General features: G+C 36.3%; 2 protein-coding genes across 2 annotated transcripts; both read left to right on the top strand.

The window, feature by feature from the left end:
- Window positions 1-271: 271 nt before the first annotated feature.
- On the top strand, window positions 272-916 carry LOC102668363 (uncharacterized). The gene has a single exon (XM_006577564.1). The coding sequence runs from the start codon at window positions 272-274 to the stop codon at window positions 914-916; it is 645 nt and encodes a 214-aa protein (XP_006577627.1).
- A 12,340-nt stretch (window positions 917-13,256) lies between these two features.
- LOC100784543 (60S ribosomal protein L37a) lies at window positions 13,257-14,843 on the top strand. The gene is made up of 5 exons (XM_003521005.5): window positions 13,257-13,402; window positions 13,519-13,558; window positions 13,781-13,869; window positions 14,430-14,512; window positions 14,609-14,843. The coding sequence occupies exons 1-5, from the start codon at window positions 13,400-13,402 to the stop codon at window positions 14,670-14,672; spliced, it is 279 nt and encodes a 92-aa protein (XP_003521053.1). The 5' UTR covers window positions 13,257-13,399; the 3' UTR covers window positions 14,673-14,843.
- The last annotated feature ends 4,955 nt before the right edge of the window (window positions 14,844-19,798 follow it).

The following is a 19,798-nucleotide window of genomic DNA, read 5'->3' as shown; positions in this document are numbered from 1 at the left end:
GCTGAGAGAGACACCAATAATTGTGAATGAGAAAAAAATAAATGTAGAAATGAAAGAAGGAAAAGAAAAAGAAAAAGAAAATGAAAAAAATGAAAAAGAGAAAGAGAAAAAAGGAAAGGAGAAAAACTAAGAGTGAGTTAGCTCGTGAAAAGAAAAAAGAGGCAACTCCAGCTGAAGGGAAGGAGGTACCATACCCCTTGGTACCCTCAAAGAAGACAAGGAGAGGCACCTAGCTCGGTTCCTTGATATCTTCAAGAAATTGGAGATTACTATGCCCTTTGGAGAGGCCTTACAGCAGATGCCATTCTACTCAAAGTTCCTGAAAGATTTGCTAACCAAAAAGAACAAGTACATATATAGTGATACCATTGTTGTGGAGGGAAATTGTAGTGCAGTGATTCAACGAATCCTTCCACTGAAGCACATAGATCTTGGAAGTGTCACTACACCATGCTCTATTGGTGTTGTGTCTATTGGAAAAGCTCTCATTAACTTGGGAGCTAGTATAAATTTAATGTCACTCTCTATGTGCAGGAGGTTAGGAGAGTTGGAAATTATGCCAACCAAGATGACACTTCAATTAACAGATCATTCTATTACCAGGCCGTATAGAGTGATTGAGGATGTTTTGGTTCGAGTAAAGCATTTCACTTTCCCAACTAATTTCGTTGTAATTGACATCAAAGAGGACTCTGAGATCCCTTTGATCTTGGGACGTCCTTTCATGTTAACTGCCAGCTGTGTGGTAGATACGGGAAAGAAGAAGCTGGAGATGGGTATTGATAATAAGAAGATCAACTTTGACTTGTTTGAGGAAGAAAAGCAGATGCTAGACCAAAATGTCTGTACTGAGATGAATGAAGTTGAGGAGGAGAAGGTTCTGAAGGTTGGAACCAAGTTTGACCCTGATCCATAAAGTAAGATGCGTCAAGCTAATGACGTTAAACGAGCGCTTGCTGGGAGGCAACCTAGTCCTTTTTTTATTTTATGTTCATTGCATCTAGTTTGAGAATACTTGTTTGTGATTGTTTGAATGATTAATCATCATGTTTTGCATTGAAAATGGGGTTGATCAAGCTTTTCTGGAAGCTGTGGATGGAAACACTTAGAAAAAAAATTTAGTCACCCACTCGCTCAGCGCACCTCGTGCGCTAAGCGAATGATCCTTCACGCACTGAGTGAGTCACTTCTCACGCTAAGCGCATCAACCCCTGTTCATTGGCTAAAGGGGTCTCGCCGAGCAAGCCTTGTGCGCTAAGCCCAAAAACTTCTATGGAATTTCGTCTTTTGGAATTGGGCTAAGCGAGTCATCTCGCTAAGCGCACAACTTCATCTCGCTAAGTGCCAACTGTGCACTAAGCGCAATTCCTTCTCTATTGGACCTTATTTTGAATTGGGCCCAGCGGGTCATACCCACTAAGCCCAAATCCCTCTCGGGTTTGGAATTGCGCTAAGCGAGAGCCACTCGCTAAGCGAGCCCCACTACTGCATCAGTAAGCATTCTATTCGCTAAGTCGGCCCATGGCCTACTAAGTGAGAGTTACAGACCAATAAGAGCTACATAACTCACTAAGCACGACCCTTCGCGCTAGGCCCAATTTCTTCTTTGGAATGTCATATTTTCCAATTGGGCTGAGCGAGTCTGCCCGCTAAGCGTGTGAGTTTGAATTCTGAAAACTCAAAAGTCATTGAGTGCTCGCTTAGCGAATGACCTGCGCTAAGCAAGGCAGTCGAAACTGCCAAAAATAAGGCTTAATTGCCTTTGACAGTTTTCTTTTGTGCAAATTAAAACACTTCACTTTCAGCATTTCTGGCATTTTCGCATCATCTGCACTGTGCTCGTCTTCTATTCTCTGCTTCTCTGTGCTTCCTCGTGCTCAATCTTCTCTGCAATCCAAGTAAGCATTCTTAACTCTTCACTTTTATTTTTACTTTGAACCTTAGGATAGAAGACTAGTGTAGCTAGTTTAAAGCTTTGATTTTGTGCTTTGCAATGTTACTATTAGGTTAGTCTTTAGATGCAATGTTGTTAGGGGTTTTGTTTTGTGCACAATGTACATAATTTTACCGTGTTTTGATTAGGTTCTGAGGCCTAATAGGGGCCTATGTTGAGGGGCTGACAAGCCATAATTTTTTTGGATTTTTCGATGATCTCGCTAAGCGAGCCTGCTCACTAAGCGAGTTCATCAATTTCTGTTGATTTTCTGGGTTTTTGGATGAACTCGCTTAGTCGGCCCTGTCCCGCTAAGCGTGTTCATCATTTTTGTACATATGTTTGAATGTTTGTATGAACTTGCTAAGCCACTGCACTTGGGTTGAGCGAGTATTTAAATTTCCAGTTTTTATTTTCAGCTTGTATGAACTCGCTAAGCCAACATGCCGCGCTTAGCAAGTTAGTTTGTTAGGACAGACTCTTAGAGTCTTTTTGTCTTCTGTTGGTGGCTAAGCGAGTCCTCTCGCTAAGCCACTCAACCCTGTTGGCTGAATAAGCCTGGGCTAAGCGAGTCAATCTCACTAAGCCCAAGGCATTTGTGTTTTTCTGTGATTTTGTTCATGCGCTAAGCGAGCTCTACTCGCTAAGCGCAATTTCTTCTCTGTTTTGTTTTATTTTGGAATTGGGCTTAGCGAGCCTGCTTGTTAAGCCAATTATGTTCCAGAGGTGTGTTTGGGCTAAGTGCCTGTTGGCACTAAGCCTATTTAGTGTATTGCACTAAGCGAGCCTGTCTCGCTAAGCGCAATTAGCTCTCTGTGAGAGAATAAGGCTTAGCGAATCATGCTCGCTTAGCCACTGTGCTATTTCAGCTAACCGAGTGTGTCTCGCTTAGCCAGAGTCTTTGTTTTTGTGTTGTCGTGCTAAGTGCACCCTGCGTGCTAAGCGAGTGCTGTTATTTTCATAAGGCGTGCTAAGCGAGTCAGTTTCGCTAAGCGCCTAGTCTGTTTTTCTGTTTTCAGTTGAAATAAAAACCTGTCTAACTTGATTCTTGTGCTCATTTTTTATGCAGATGGCCTCCAGGAAGAGGAAAGCCACAACATCTCGGCCCCAGGAACCCTATGATACCACTAGATTCACTTTTGAGGGGGCCTGGGAATGTTATTAATCTCTTTGTCACTCAGTACGATGAATTCCGTCGGGAGCTGATCAGGCGGAACTAGCACAAGGCCTTGACCGAGTTCATGGATGGGCACATTGATGTGGCCTTGGTCAAGGAGTTTTACTCGAATCTGTATGACCCTGAAGACAAATCACCAAAATAGGTCCGAGTCAGAGGGCGGCTGATTAAATTTGATGCGACACCACTGAATGCCTTCCTGGAGACGCCACCACTTATTCAGCCAGGGGAGCAATACCCCTCATACTCTATTTTTTGCAGGTTGCGCATGGATCCTCAAGAGCTTGCCTCCAAGCTTTGTATTCTAGGGCGCAGATTTGATCTTAATGCTGAAGGAGCGCCCTGGAAGTTCCTGAGGAAGGATCTGACGACGCTGGCCCAGACTTGGAGCGTGCTGTCATATTCTAACCTCGCCCCCACTTCTCATACCTCTTATCTGAACATGGATAGGGCGAGGTTATTTTATGGACTTGTGATGAAGATGGACATGGACGTGGGCTTCCTCATTTCACACCAGATTTCTCAGATGGCCCAGTCCAACTCCTCGAGGCTCGGCTTTCCAGCTCTCATCTTCGCACTCTGCGTGGTCCGAGGAGTAGTCTCAGGTTCTCTGACCTTTGAGTCCCTCAGCCTTGCCATTAATTTGGCATACATAAAGAAGAACTATTGGAACCTGGATGATCCCACGATCGAATTTCCAGGGACCCGCAAGGCACGTGCTCGAGCCCCTTCAGCTACTCCTGTTTCCTTTGCACCTGCTCCTTCTCCGGCTCCAGCCCCTTCTACTTCAGCACCACCACTTTATCCTGTTCATTCTCTAGCACCAGATCCCTCTACTCCATCATCATCATTTCAGTGTTGATGCTCTGAGTCACCATTCCTATGTTGTAGAGCATCCACCGTTGCTTATAACTGGTGATGCAGAGTATGCATGACTCAGCTCAGCATCGGCCTTTTATCAGCATGGATGAGTTCATGCCACAGGTGGCCTGGCCAGGAGTCCAACCTTCTCCTTTAGGGGGAGGTGAGGCTTCCGTAGCCCAGGAGCCTCAACCAGAGCCAGAGGTTGCTCATGAGGCCACTCTAGAGGTGACTCTATAGGTTTCACATGCTACTTCACCTGTTGTGGAGGTCTCTTAGGGTGAAGAAGGCGCCGAGGGCACCAACTATGCAGCAGATCTATAGGCGGCGCAGAGTACCTGGGATCCTTGGCCTACAGCAGCACTGGAGACACCTCAGCCAGCCCAGGATACTCCTTCTTCACCTTATGGTGAGCCTGCACCAGCTCAGGACGAGCCCATTACTTCTTAGGTTGATTGTTGACAGGACTTTCATTTATTTTTCTACTTTAGATACATTTTATTTTCAGTTTATGTTTTTAGTATAGTTTTTATGTTCAGTTATTTAGTTAGAAAATTTTGAAAGCTTGTTGAATAATTTGCATTTTGATTATTATTGCAGTGGGTTGATTTGATTTGAAAATCTTATGTTTGTTAAATGAATTGGATTAATCAATGGCATGAATTGAGTGAATTGTAATGCGTAGATCTTATGCTTTGAATGAATATTCAGTAATTAGAAGAGAAAGAACATGCATTAGGTTCATGGTTGAAAATGTTAGTTGGTTTGACAGATTGAATGTGAAGATAATCACTAGCCACAACCCGGTGAGTGTGTGATCTTTAATTGTGAGGGAACGACTAACATTGGGTACTGATTTTTGCATGAATCACTGATTACTGAATGAATGCATGAGTTTGAAGATGATGAAGGCCATGATTGACTGAAATAGCTACTTAGCCAAAAATCTTACCTTGTGCATGAATGAATTATCCCTTGCACCCATGTTGAGTAGAAAGTTTGATTGATTGACTTGAACCCTGAGCCTATAAATTGTAATCTCCATCTACCTTGTCTTAGGTTGTAGGAGAGCATCTTAGTTCAAGGAAAATTTGTCCCAAATTTGGGGGAGTTTATTGGGTGAAAGCAATTGTGGTAAGAAGATGACAACACACATAGCAAAATTAATAAGCAGCAAGTAAAAGCTGCTAAAATAAAATAAATAAAAAAGAAGAAAGAAGAAAGAAATTTAAAAAAATAAAAGCTAACAGTGTGTTGTTGTCAAAGCTAAGTGCCTTAAATGAAAAAGGCAAGTAATTAAAGCTGGAATAAAAGAGAAAAAGGGTTGATCTAAGGATGAATGCTCTCCTAGAACTTAAGATTTTTGCATCCTAGAAAAACCACATTTTGTTTGCAGCCTAGCCTCATTACAAGCCAAGAAAAGCCCTTCGGATTCAATTTGTGTGTTTGTGACTGAATGATATGAGATGAATTGCAAAGATTGAGACTTGTGTTGGTTGTTGATTGAGAAAAAGCCTTAAACACTTGTGCTTGAGAGAACAGTGACCGTGAGGCATTGGCTTGTTGAATCTTCCTTGATATTTGTCTTGTCTGCTAGCTCACTTCACTTGTGTGCCTAATTATCATGTTCATATCTTTCAAAAACTGCATATCTTGTGAAAAGCTGTTGATTGAAGCATTGTATGCCACTTGTGTCATGTTATTGAATGCTTGGAAACAAACATAATTTTGAATAACCACTGTGATTTTGTCACTTAAGGATAAGTGAATTGTTCTTTCTTTGCTTGAGGACAAGCAAAACTGTAAATCTGGGGAAGTTTGTTAGTCGTCATTTACAACTAACTTTTGTATAGAAAAGTTTTATAAAATGTTTGTCTTTTCCCTAATTTATGGTTCTTTTTATAGGTTTGTACATATTTTTAGGTTTAGTTTAATTTTTTTCAGTAGAAATGCCCAACATTGTGAATTTAATGTGTTTCAACTTCAATATCAGGTAAAAAGGATGAAATTTGTGAAGGCTAGCAATTGGTGTCTCGCTAAGCGAGGCTTGTGCGCTTAGCGAGAATCATGCGCTAAGCGAGGCACTCAGCCCGCTTAGTGAGTTGGGAGAATCTGGAGGAGAATCTTAGAAGCATCTGCATGCTCAGTGTGTCATCAGCTCGCTCAGTGAGACGTTTGTCTCTTCCTACGCTAAGCGCACCCAGCTCGCTCAGCGGATATTCACTAACTCGCGCTAAGCACAAAAATGGCGCTAAGCGAGCCTTCGAGGACAGAAAGCCCTTTTTAAGGCTGAAGTTGGAAAAATCAAGTAGATAAAGAGTGTGGATTAGAATGTAGAGAGCAGAACAGAGGCGCAAAACAGAGCAAGGAAGCCAAAAACCTCAGCTTTCAAGAGGATCTTAGGTTTAGGAGTAATTTCTAGGTTCCTAGAGGTGGAAGAGACATCCCCACCACTGTGTAATCTGTTATTTTCTTCTTAAACCCTCATCTTGTAGCTGAAAGGTGCTGCCTTGTGATGGAAGGATAAGTATCTCTGTTGGGAAATTCTGCTAAAACTTGATGTAAATTCTTAACTATCTATTTAAAGTTGTTGTATGTGTTCATTGCTTCTATCTGCACTTAATTATTGCATGCTTTTGGTCTGATCACCTATTGGTGTGTAAAGTTAGGATTTTTAGCATTGGAAAATGTATTAATCCTTAGAACTGGATAGAGCAAGGCTAGATAACTGCATTGCTAGACATAGAGTGTAGGGTTTTAGTTTTTGATAAGTTGTGATTGTAATGTTGTTCGGTTAGGCTAAGTTTGACGAGACATCCGAGAACGAAGTTTAATTAGAATTAGTCCATTCACGCGAGGAATCGGTGTTTGGTATTTTAGTCCTCAACATAGAACATAGAAATAACATTAAATAGAGAAAAATATTTTAATTACATCAAGTGTTTAGTAGAAGGATCGAACATTTTAATCATCTGTTTTCTCTCCCGTTTTGATAAGCATATTTGTAGTTCTTTTAGATTTACAACACATACACCTTTGATTCAATTCTGTTTACATGGCTTTATATCAATGTATGCTTGTTGAATGAAACTTCACCAAATGAAACAAGTTCCCTGAGTTTGATACTCGGTTTCTTACCGTTTTATTATTACTTTAACGACTCGTTACACTTTCCGATAAAGTTAGGGACTGTCCTAGAGTTCGAACACATCCCTACACACGAAGCCTTTTTCATTTATCATCCTTCTGCATTTGTTCATCTGAAATTCAGTTTCATTTTCAATTCTTCTTACTTTTCTTAATCGATCATGGCTGTAAAAATCAGCATTTAACCTCTGATCACCTTGTCAATCCTGCCAATCCATATTTTCTTCATCTTGGAGAAAATCCTGCCATTGTTCTTGTTTTTCCACCACTGACAGAAAACAATTTTCATCAATGGGAACGTGATATGGTTGTGGCGCTTGAATCCAAGAACAAAAAGCATTTTCTTTTTGGCACACTTCCTTGTCCTCCACCAACAGATCCAATGCATGAAGCTTGGCGGCATTGCAATCACATGGTGATGTCATGGCTCACTCGTTCCATGAGTCCTGCTATCAAACAATTGGTGATGTGGATGGATTCAACTTTTGAAATCTGGAAAGATCTCAAAGAACGATTTTCGCATTCTGATAAGTTTTGCATTGCTAATCTTCAAGATTAAATCCAGAATTGTAAGCAAGGTAACTCAAGCATTTCTGAGTACTATACTCGTCTAAAGATTCCATGGAAAGAACTAGAATTGTATAGATGTTTCTTGCTGTGTACATGTTCTAGTCCTTGTTCCTGTGGGCTTATTTCCAAACTCAAGAAAGAACATGAAGATGACTGTGTGATCCATTTTTTGTGTGGCCTCAATGATGTCTATGCACCTATCAGATCTCAAGTCATGCTTATAGAACCTATGCCTTCCTTGGTTAAAACTTTTTCTCTTGTGCTTCAACATGAAAGAGAGTTTGTTGGTGATTTTACTTCACAATCACCTACGGATATTGTTGCTTTTTCCTCAGTCAATGACAATACCAATGTCACCTCTTCCAATAAAAGTTTTTCCAATAATCACAAGGTTCCTAGTAATTCTGGTAAAGGACCTAAAGGCAATAAGCTTTGTACTCATTATGGAAAAACCAACCATACTGTTGAAACATGCTTTTTCAAGCATGGATTTCCTGCTGGTTATAGAAATCGTGGTAAAGGAGGATCTTCAAATTTCAAGTCTTCTGCTAGCTTGGCTGAAGTAGATTCTGATATAACTTCACAAACTACTGCTTTGGATGATAGTTCAACCCGAGATCAGTTTTGTTTGTCCAAAGACCAGTACAATGCCATCATAGCTCTTCTTCAACAGACCAAAGATTCTTCTACTTCTGTTAATCACATTCAGCATCTGTGGCTAATCAGTCAGGTATTGACCCTTCTCTCTGGATTCTTAATAGTGGTGCCACAAATCACATTTGTCCTAATAAATCTTCCTTTTCCTTTCTTAAGAAAATCAACCTTATTCATGTTAGACTTCCTAACAATAGTTATGTTACTGCTTTCTTTGCTGGTGATATTCACTTAGGTGATTTGCTTTTGAAGAATGTTCTGTATATTCCCAATTTTTCTGTTCACTTAGTTTCCATTTCTAAACTGCTTCATACCATTGATTGCTTAGTTCTTTTTTGTAAATCCTTTTGTCTCATTGTGCGAAACTCCAACTTCAAAATGATTGGAGTAGCTAAGCAACACCATGGTCTTTTTCATCTGTAGGATTCCAGTGATTTGAAGTCTTTTTCCTTTTTTAGAGATTCTTGTATTGTTTTGGACAAAAATTCTACTACAGATTCTATTGTAAATGCTACTGATAGTTCCATGTTATGACATTCTAGGCTAGGCCATACCTCAAATAAAGTTTTGCAACAACTATGTTCTGAATACAATGAAATTTCATTTGATTCTATTAAGCCTTGTGATACTTGCCCTGAGACTCCTCAACAGAATGGTATTACTGAGAGAAAACACCAACATCTTTTAAATGTTGGTCGTGCTTTGTTATTTCAATCTAAACTCCCTATTCATTTTTGGTCTTATGCTATTAGACATGTTGTCTATATTATCAACCGGTTACCATCCTTTTTTTTACTTCTTAATAAAACTCCTTTTGAACTTGTTTTTGGTTCTAAACCTAATTTCTCAAACCTCAAAACTTTTGGTTGCTTGGCTTTTGCTCACACTTTGGATTCAGGCAGAACTAAGTTCGATAAAAGGGCTTCCAAGTGCATTTTCATTGGTTACAAGGCTGGTACAAAAGGTTATCTTCTCTTTAATCTTCATTCTCATTCCTTTCTTGTTTCAAGAAATGTGATTTTCTATGAGAAAGTTTTTCCTTTTGCTATTGATAACACTGATCATGGAACTTTCAATGGTGTTTCTACTGATTTGTCTAATTTTGATTCTCTTGTTGATGCTGATATTTTTACTCAAACTCAAGAATTTCATCAACATTTATCTGATCAAAATCATGTAATAGACCTTTTGTCCATTTCTTCTACTAAATTTGTTTCTCACAATGATACACTTCCAATCACTGTAGGTCCTGTAAGATTTTCTACTAGACTCAAGAAACCTCTTAGTTATTTGTTTGATTACCACTGTGGCAATATTTCTTCTCATTCTACTTCTACTCATTCTACAACTCCTTATCCTTTGCAATATGTTCTTTCTTATTTTAAATGTTCTGCTAATCATACTTCTTTTTGCATGTCTATATCTGCTCATTCTGAGCCTCATTCCTTCAAAGAGGCCAACAAACTTGACTGTTGGAAAGAAGCTATGATGGCAGAACTGCAGGCTCTTTAGGCTAACAACACTTGGTCTTTGGTTCAACTTCCTTCAGGCAAACCTATTGTGGGTTGTAGATGGGTTTACAAAGTTAAGTACAAAGTAGATGGTACCTTGGAAAGATATAAAGCTAGGTGGGTAGCTCAGGGTTTCACTCAAACAGAAGGGGTTGATTTCTTTGAAACTTTTTCCCCAGTTGCCAAATTGACCACTGTACGATTTCTCTTATCTGTTGTTGTTTCAAATAATTGGTTTCTTTAGCAACTCGATGTGGATAATGCCTTTTTGCATGGAGACCTTCATGAGGAGGTTTACATGAAGCCTCCCCTTGGAATGCCCATTTCTGATCCTAGTCTTGTATGTAAGCTACAGAAATCATTGTATGGCCTCAAACAAGCTAGTTGGCAATGGAATCAGAAGTTGACTTCTGCCCTTCTTCAACTTGGCTATGTTCAAAGAACTTTAGATTATTCCTTATTTGTCAAGCAAACTCTTTCTTCCTTTACAACATTATTAGTTTATGTTGATGATGTTGTCCTTACTGGAAATAGTCTAGTTGAAATCAATGCAGTCAAACAACAGCTTCATGATCAGTTTCACATCAAAGATTTGGGTGATTTAAAGTTTTTCTTGGGCTTTGAGGTTGCACAATCTAAGAATGGCTTGATTTTGAATCAGAGAAAGTATTGCTTAGAAATACTTTATGAATTTGGTCTTACTGGTTGCAAACCAGCCAATTCTTCTGCCAATGCTTCTATTGTTGAACATGTGGCCTCAATAACTTAAGAAGAGGGTGAATTAAGTTTCAAAATTTCCCACTAACAAACTTTTAACCCCCTTCTAAATGATAGACTCAGAATGCAGAAGAAGAAGTAACAATCAATTTAATAATGTTCTTTAAACGTGCAAGACAAAATTGATTGCAATAACATAAATGAGATAAGGGAAGAGAGAAATGCAAACTTGATTTATACTGGTTCGGCCATTTCCCATGCCTATGTCCAAGACAAAATTGATTGCAATAACATAAATGAGATAAGGGAAGAGAGAAATGCAAACTCGATTTATACTGGTTCGGCCATTTCCCATGCCTATGTCCAAGACAAAATTGATTGCAATAACATAAATGAGATAAGGGAAGAGAGAAATGCAAACTCGATTTATACTGGTTCGGCCATTTCCCATGCCTATGTCCAGTCCTCAAGCAACCCATTTGAGATTTTCACTAACTTTGTAAAAATCCTTTTTACAACTTTTGAACACCCAAGGAATCCCTTTCTCTTGTGTTCAGGAAACTCACAATTCAAGAGACAACCAGTCTCTTGATTACAATTGACTTTCTGAGATGAACAGAAAGATTTCTCTCATTTAGAGTGGATGATACAAATTGAAGTTCCTGGATGAACTCTCAATAGATTTGCAAGTGCTTGCCTAAGAGTTGTTGAGAGAGCATTTGACAATGAAGTTTTCTTAGAATATCTCTCTCTTGTTTTTCAAAGTCAGACACACACATATATAGGCGCTTCGTGCCTTTTCAAATTGCCCTTTGTGCCTTTTCAAAATGGTTTGAAGAGATGTATCTTTTCAAAAATCATTTTCTGAAATTCTTCACTGGTAATCGATTATAGGTTTCTGGTAATCGATTACATAGTTATATTTTGAAGGTTCATGACTTTTCAAATTGAATTTCAAGAGTTCCTTTGTTGGTAATTGATTACAACTTTTAAATTCAAATTTCAAAACCCTTCTAAAAGCTTTTTTTTTTCAAAATTGTCTTCTGGTAATCGATTACACTGCCTGGTAATCGATTACCATAGCCTTGGATGTCTTGGAAACACTTTGTTTGAGGCAAAGCTTGATCTTGAATTAATCTTGAAGCAATGCTTGTTTGTTGAAGCAACCTTGTATTAATCTTGAAACAATGCTTTAACCTTTGAATGTTTGTTGAAGTAATCTTGACCGCAACCTTGTTTGATTATTCTTTGGCATCATCAAAATCATGTATTCATACATTCACATTCTCCCCCTTTTTTATGATAACAATCATTATCAAGTGAATTTTTTTCAGCATCATCAAAACCTGCATGATTCACATCTATTAAATTGAACTATGATGAGGGAAATCTTCTAGAGGATGTCACTTCTTTTAGGAGGCTTATTGGGAGACTTCTTTACTTAACCAATACCCGACGAGACATTGCTTTTGCTGTGTAACAAGTCAGTCAGTTCATTTCCAAGCTTAGAACTCCTCACTTACAGGCTGCTTTAAGAATTCTAAGATATTTGAAGGGTGCTCCAGGCTTAGGTCTTTTTTATCCTGTTGATAATGACCTGAAGATCCAAGCTTTCTCTGATTCTGATTGAGCTACATGTCCAGTTAGTCGCAAGTCAGTCACTGGCTATTGTGTTTTTCTTGGTAATTCCTTGATCTATTGGAAGGCTAAGAAGCAATCAACAGTTTCCAGGAGCTCTACCGAAGTTGAGTATATAGCTCTTACTTCTCTTGCCTGTGAATTACAATGGATAAAGTATCTTTGTGATGATCTTCATCTCTCCCTTCCTATTCCTTTTTGCACTTTTTCTAATAATGAATCTACAATTCAACTTGCAAAGAATCCCTCTTTTCATGAGAGAACAAAGCACATTGAAGTGAATTGTCATTTGATTTGAATCAAGATTCACAAAGGCCTTATTCTCTTGTCTCATGTTGTCAACTTGCTTATATGTTTACTAAGGCCTTGTATCCTACTTCTTTCAAGCAAAATATGTGCAAGTTGGGCCTTGTTGATATACATTGCCCAACTTGAGAGGGGGTATTAGGATTAGATGATTTCTTTGTCATTTGTATTTCTTTTTAGTCTTTTAGTTAATAACTAATTTTGTTTGTTAGTTATTGACTTAACTTCTTAGTTATTTATCTTCCTAATCATAGCTTTGCTTGTATATATAGCAACTCTTGTAATCTTTTTTGATTGATTGATCAATGCACAATATTGCATAAGGAGAATTTTCCAGAAACTGTTTTTTTCTCCAAATTCAGTTCATGTTCTTTCAACACCCTATTCCCTCTTTTGTCTATTTCACACATCGCACCCTGCAGACTTTGTCATCGTACCTATATTATGGATTGATCAATCTGTACCAACATAAGCGCACATATTACACAATCCATAATGAATCACCTCATTCAACCTTTCCTTCTTTATTTTGCGTGTGCAGATCTGGGTGGTGATGAGGTGACAGGCTGGCAGCACAGAGGAAAGAGGGTGTGAGTGGTGGAGGTCACGCAAATGTGGTGGTTCAGGGAGGTGGGAGAGAGGAAGAAGAAGGGTAAAAATGGGATATTGGAAAGTTTGGAGGTGCAACAAGCAAAGAATTGGTGCATTAAATAATTAATTGGTATGGGTTTACAGATGGGCCGCAATAGGCCGGCCCATCATTCTATCTACCCTCAAAAGCGTTGTTATACTTTTACTCAGGCAACAAACCCTCGTTCACGGTTCAACTTCAGCAGCCGCGCCTCTAACTTGTAGCAGCGATACCTCTTCTCTTATCACTAAAAAATGGTGCTGTCTCTTTCTCTGTCTATTTCTGATGTATTTCTGGAATTTTAAGGTTTCTTCTAATTCGAGATTTTAACATGATTTATGTTTTTTTTTTTTGTGTGTGTGCATGTGACCAGACCAAGAGAACCAAGAAGGCCGGTATTGTTGGAAAATACGGTACGTAGTTGTTTGCATTCTTTGTTGAATCTTTTGGGTATTTTTTTTTCGGTGTTTATTCTAAAGTGAGTTTTGAATGTTAGACTATGGTCTATGTAAAATTAAATCAAGGGTTGTTGTTGATGTTGATGCCCCTTTACCTGTTAGAGACAATTTTTTTTTTTTTATCCGTGTCTAAAAAAACGAGGTGATAACTAATGTTTATGCTGTGTCAAATTACAGGCACCCGATATGGTGCTAGTTTAAGGAAGCAAATCAAGAAGATGGAAGTTAGTCAGCACAGTAAATTCTTTTGTGAGTTCTGTGGAAAGGTATATTCTTCTTTTCTTTTCTTTCTAATGTTTTTGGGGTTCACTATTGGCTATAGGAATGTTTGTGGGATAAGTTTGTGTTTATCAGTCCAAAAATGTTGATAGAGTTATTCATTTGAATCTGATCTGAATCTCAATCACACCCAATAATAAGAGTCTATGAGATAAGATCGAGTTACGCACCAGTTATATCAATCTTAATATTATGTATAGAATTATAAATAAAGGAATATGTTACAATATATTTCAATATCAATATGTAATATCATGTTGTTCAAAGTAGTTTCTTTCAGTCAATAAGTTTGTCTATTAATACATAATTGTTTAACAAACTTATAGTTTTTAAAAGAATATAAGGCATTAGACTTGATTCTGATAACCTGAAATTATTATTTTGAGGTTATGAACTCATCCTAAAAACATATTGGGTTTAATTTTAAGACTCAAACTTGTTGAAATTAACTTTGGTCTGAGAGGGTGGGATATATCATGGGTCATAAACATCTCTGTTATTTGCTGTGGCCTAAGATCAACTATTAATGATATGTTTGTTTCCTCAGTACGCTGTTAAGAGGAAGGCCGTGGGTATTTGGGGCTGCAAAGATTGTGGAAAAGTGAAGGCTGGAGGTGCTTACACATTGAAGTACGAATCTTCCTTCACACTGTATTTTACAGCTAATAGTTTTCTTTTTTATTGTGGTTGAAGATATGATTTGTTTGTGCATTTTCTTCTTGACAGTACTGCGAGTGCTGTCACTGTCCGGAGCACCATTCGGAGGCTGAGAGAGCAGACTGAGAGTTGAAAGCAGTTTACACTTTTCATTTGTTTCCAAAGCTTATTTTAAAATTATCATACAATTTTGGCAGGTCTATGTTAGGAATATTAGTAATGTGCTACTTTAAAGTTCTGGAATGATATTTAGTTTTATATTCTTGAGTCATTTTGATGGTGAAATAATTAGTAGTTTTTGTTATCCTCTTTGATTTGCTAAACCTGCATTTTGTCTGCATCTATGAGAAAATATGCTGTGTCTGATCTTTTTTCTTCACGATCATTGTAACATGTTGTAGAGGAGTGCTGACAACACACACTTTAACACTTTTAAAACGTAATTTTATTGGCTGAAATTCATGTGGTCCCATTAGTTTGGAAACGAAACAAGCATATTTAGTGATGGCAGAAAGTGTGCTAGCATTTAAATTGATGATTTTAAGTATAACATCTTAAATTACTCTCTAGTACTTATTATCATATCAATTTGATGCTTTAAAGTTAAGAGGTTACTGTTTTTTATTTTTGGTGAATTTAAGACGTTACTTCAGTAGTTCAATATTTTGTTAATGTTCGCATTATTCTTCTTGTGCTAATGTCACAGGTTTTATATGGTAATTTAACTATTGTTGACTTGAAAACTTACAAGCTATTAGGGGATAAAAACAAAGTTGAAAGTGGGTTGCATTTGAATTTGAAATTTTAAGCAGAAAGGGTCAAAGGGTAGGAGATAAGTCAGGTAGTGATTAAGTTTGTAATTAATGCCGGAGTTTGACTTGTTAGTATTGCATATTTGTTTTTTTTTTTTACAAATTTTTGTGAAAATTTGCAAAATTACTTGAAATATGTGCTGGGGATGATCCAGCCACAATTTCAAAACAATGAGTTCACCATTTGTTTTTCCAAAACCATTCAGTTTTCGGGAACAATTGAAATTCGCCGGTCTAAATCCATCAGTATTAGCACAAAAATAAGTGCATAAAAAGATAAGCAGAACATGAAAAAAATAAAAGGAGACAGCAGTAGAATTAAAGGCTATTGAGGCTATAGTTAAATCATGATATAGTTGAAAAGAAGTGAATCACTTCCTAATTGAGTAGAAATATCATATACTCTAGAGAAGGTGTTAGAAAACATGGTTCAAAACATAAACTCAAGAGAAATGGGGAATTATATAGAATAGAATGGATAAAAAATTGCTTTACTTAAGGCATAATGTTTGGAATAAACAATACAAGTGCATATCATTTACGAAAATTGTCAAAGATAAAAAATAAAAATACATTGATTGAAAGATATACAAAAATAACTAGAACCATCAAGAGTCAAGTAGAAGCTACAATTCATACTTAGCTACTTGGCAGAAGCAACGACCAAGAAAGTAGAAACACATAAAATTTGGCGTGTTATCGTCAAATTCTCCTTGGGCACTAGAATTGCCCTTTTACTGCAGGGAACACTTGATATTAGTGGCGTGATCATTACATTACTTTCTGAAATGTTAATACAGGTATACATCAAAACTGATGAACTTCATCACATGGCTGGATGCTGGATTGTTGGTTGGTGATGTCTCTCATCATGAAACTTGTCAAGGTATTTCTCAAAGATACTCCTAAGTGAAGCCAGAGGATGGCTCAAGATGGTACTTTTTTCAGGAAGGAGATTGAAAGAAAACTCACCATGGCACCATCCAAACAAGATAGCATAGATTTGAAGAAAGACACTCACCTATGCAAATCATAATGTTTGGGCTATTATCGGACTACCCGATGTCTTGATGTTCAAAATGTTCAATTTTCAGGGTGGGGTGTCTGTGTTGGTCTAGAGGCTTTAATGATTTGATTGTTGAATGAATCTGACTCAAACAGCCAGAGGCTTTAATGGTTTGATTGTTGAATGAATCTGACTCTAAAACAGCCATCAAGTTGATTGAGGTAAGAGTTACAAGATTGATTTGATAATAAAAAAAAAAAAAGAGAAGTTCATGGGTTCGATTCTCTCACTAAAAAAAATTAATAATTAATATTTATTAATAAAAAAATGATTGAGGAGGGTTGTACTAATTCCCTTGTCTACTGAAAGATGGTTCACTCTATTAGAGAAATTGCTCAGAGGAATGAAACTTTTTCTTGGAGGCACATTTATCGTGAAGTCAATCAAGTTGTCGATGCCTTGGCTAATTTTTTATTAAAATTGAATTGTCCATCGTGCAAAGCACGAGTACTATTCTAGTTTCCTACAAAAAGAAGAATTCTCAGTTAAGTTCAAACTCAAACTTTAAAAATTATTGGTTTCACATCAAACTATACAAATGATTCTATGAAGTATTAGTGTGACCATCGAGAGGATAAAACAAAAGGAAATTTATGAGGGGCAGAAAGAATTAGTTTTAGTTAGAATTCAGAAAGAGAGTTGTTCTTGCTGCGCTTGGTTAGATATGAATGTGTGTCATGAGTGTCATTTTATAAACCTCTTGTTGAGGCAATAAAGAAATTCAAAGTTGCTACTCAAAATGTCCTTGCTCAAGTTGCATGGAATTTTTTAGAGTATATGAACTGTGGTTTTCCGATTAGAATTAGTGTTTACTTTAATAACATGCGTATATTGTATAAGTTATTGAGATAAAATTTCTATTTTAATTGCAGAACAAACTAAATATAATATTGCAATTAAGTTTTATCATTAATAAAACTATATATACGATTGCTTCTATAAAATATTGGTAAAAGAAATATTTCTACTTAAGGATTTTTGAACACTTGACAAACAATTAATATAAATATATAATCAATCTTATATACAAGGAAAAACATATCATTGTTTATTTGAGTGTCAATGTATTTGGTTTTCTATAGATCATTAAGTATGCGATTAAATGAATGTTAATAAAATTTATTTTAAATTAAATTAATTTTGTTCTAACAATAAACATTATAGATTAGCAACGGTGGCTTTCATGCAGTGGAGGTTCAATCATATTCAGAGGATGCTGTCGAATTGATTCATGTACTCACATTATTGATTCTATTAATAGAAAATAAAAAATTAATATAATATTTTTATAACTATTTATTTATAATCACTAAAAAAGTTTTTAAAATTGATCACAGCCTAAAGTTGTTGATCTTGCTACCTTTCGTTGATATTTCTCGATACTTCGATTCTTTGTGTTATATAATTAAATTTATATGCATAGTATAATATTCAATAAAAAAACAAAATTAAACATAAATAAAATATTATTTTAGGAATTAAAATACAAGTATACCAGATAAAGTATCCGGTCAGGCCGAAGAGACATCTGACACATTTAAATTGAACACATCATTCGACTAAATATTCATATATCTCGGCCTTCAACATGTGTGAACAATGAGCACCACTCGGTTATGATAATCACCATTAAGACTGCTTAGGGGTGATCACTTGATTAAGAGTGTTTAAGCATGATCAGGATGAGTATTACTCAACTAGTAATCATGATGTGATAGACGGTTTAGTAAGGTTAGTATAAAAAAGGGTGAACTCCTTGGGTAAGAGGATTAATTCATTTTCACTTACTCATTATATATCATCAATAATTCTAAGTTGAATACTCACTTAAGCATCAGAATGTCTTTTGTATGTACCACTTGGCTCGGTCAAATCCTCACACTCCCAAGACTTTGGTAAGAAACATCAAACAAAAGGCCCTTCAATAAAGTAAGAGACCCTTCACCATAAAAATGATTACCCGTTCTATTTATGACAGGAACAACAAGAAAACACAAAAAAAAGAAGATAAAATGACATCACATTGCCAATAAACCAAAATAAATCCATGATAATTGGTTTGGTGGTTTTTGGTTTCTTTTGCCAAAAGCATGCAATCATTGTTCCAGGCCAGTTCTGGTTAATTCGTCAAATAAACATGTAAACTTTGTGAGGCCATCACAAATAATTTCATGCGATTAGAATATTACATGTGACGTGCTCCATGGACTCAACGTCCACGTCTCATCAACTATACTACACCCTGATCATATTTATTGGCGATGCAAAGTGCTAAAATGCAAAAGTAGGAAAATGTGGGCGTATGGAGATGGTAGAGTCTTTTACAGCGTTATTAAACTCGAGACTAAGTAAGAAATATATGATTGGTCTAATGATAAAGAGAATAAAAGAAAAAAAAAGTTGTAAATTCAAATTTTTCCGTTAACAAAACTAATAATACATACCATTAATATTATCATGTAAACTAATAATATATGTATTAAATTTATATGCTTAAATTTTAATTTATTTACGGTAAATTTATATTTTTTTTTTCAATTTTAGATCCTACAAATTTTTTGCTTCATTTATAGTCCTTTTTTTTTTAATTTTAGTCCCTTTAATATTTTTTATTTATTTTTAGTTTTCATAAATTTGTGCTTTATAGATTAAAATTAAAAAATCCTGAACTTGCAGGGCTAAATTTATATTAAAGATACATGTATGCATTTGTATGAGGACAACTTCTACCGCACGAAACATTGTTTTGTTTCCCAAGTTGGAAAACATTGGAAGAGAGAATGTGTTTTTGGTAATTTGGTTTAGGAAACTGCTTGGGGCACCCAATATTTTTGCTGGTACACCCAACAAATTTTTAAAATATCAAAAATATCCTTAGTTATAAATAGCAAATCAGGTTTTTCATTTCTACAATGTCTTTTTTTTTACGTCGCACTCTCTTAGTGTAACTTGCTTCTGTTAGCGTCATTTTTTGAGCTTTTGTTGTCTTCGGTGGTGTAGTGCGTTGTTTACGAATATACGATAAAGTTTGGCGTTTTTTCATCGCCAAAAAAAAAGAGATGCGTAATTTTTTTCCAGAACATACAGATTGACAATCTGTATAGTTCATATGGATTGTTAATACGTATGAACCACAGAGATTGACAATTCGTATGGCCATACGAATTGTCAATCCGTATGTTTTGAATTTTTTAAAAAATTATAATTTATTTAGAATTTTTTTATACATTTAATTTATTTACAAAATTTGATAATTAAACAAATTTGATATTTAACTGACTGTTGTATTTAGATGTTTATTATAGTAATTGATAGTTAAAAAAAATTGATATTTAATTGAATGATGTATATAGATGTTTATTATAGCAACCGATAATTAAA

Source organism: Glycine max, chromosome 3 (genome assembly GCF_000004515.6).
Source record: "Glycine max cultivar Williams 82 chromosome 3, Glycine_max_v4.0, whole genome shotgun sequence".
Classification (NCBI taxonomy): domain Eukaryota; kingdom Viridiplantae; phylum Streptophyta; class Magnoliopsida; order Fabales; family Fabaceae; genus Glycine; species Glycine max.
Note: the sequence above shows the minus strand (reverse complement) of the source record. Positions and strands in the feature narration are given on the sequence as shown.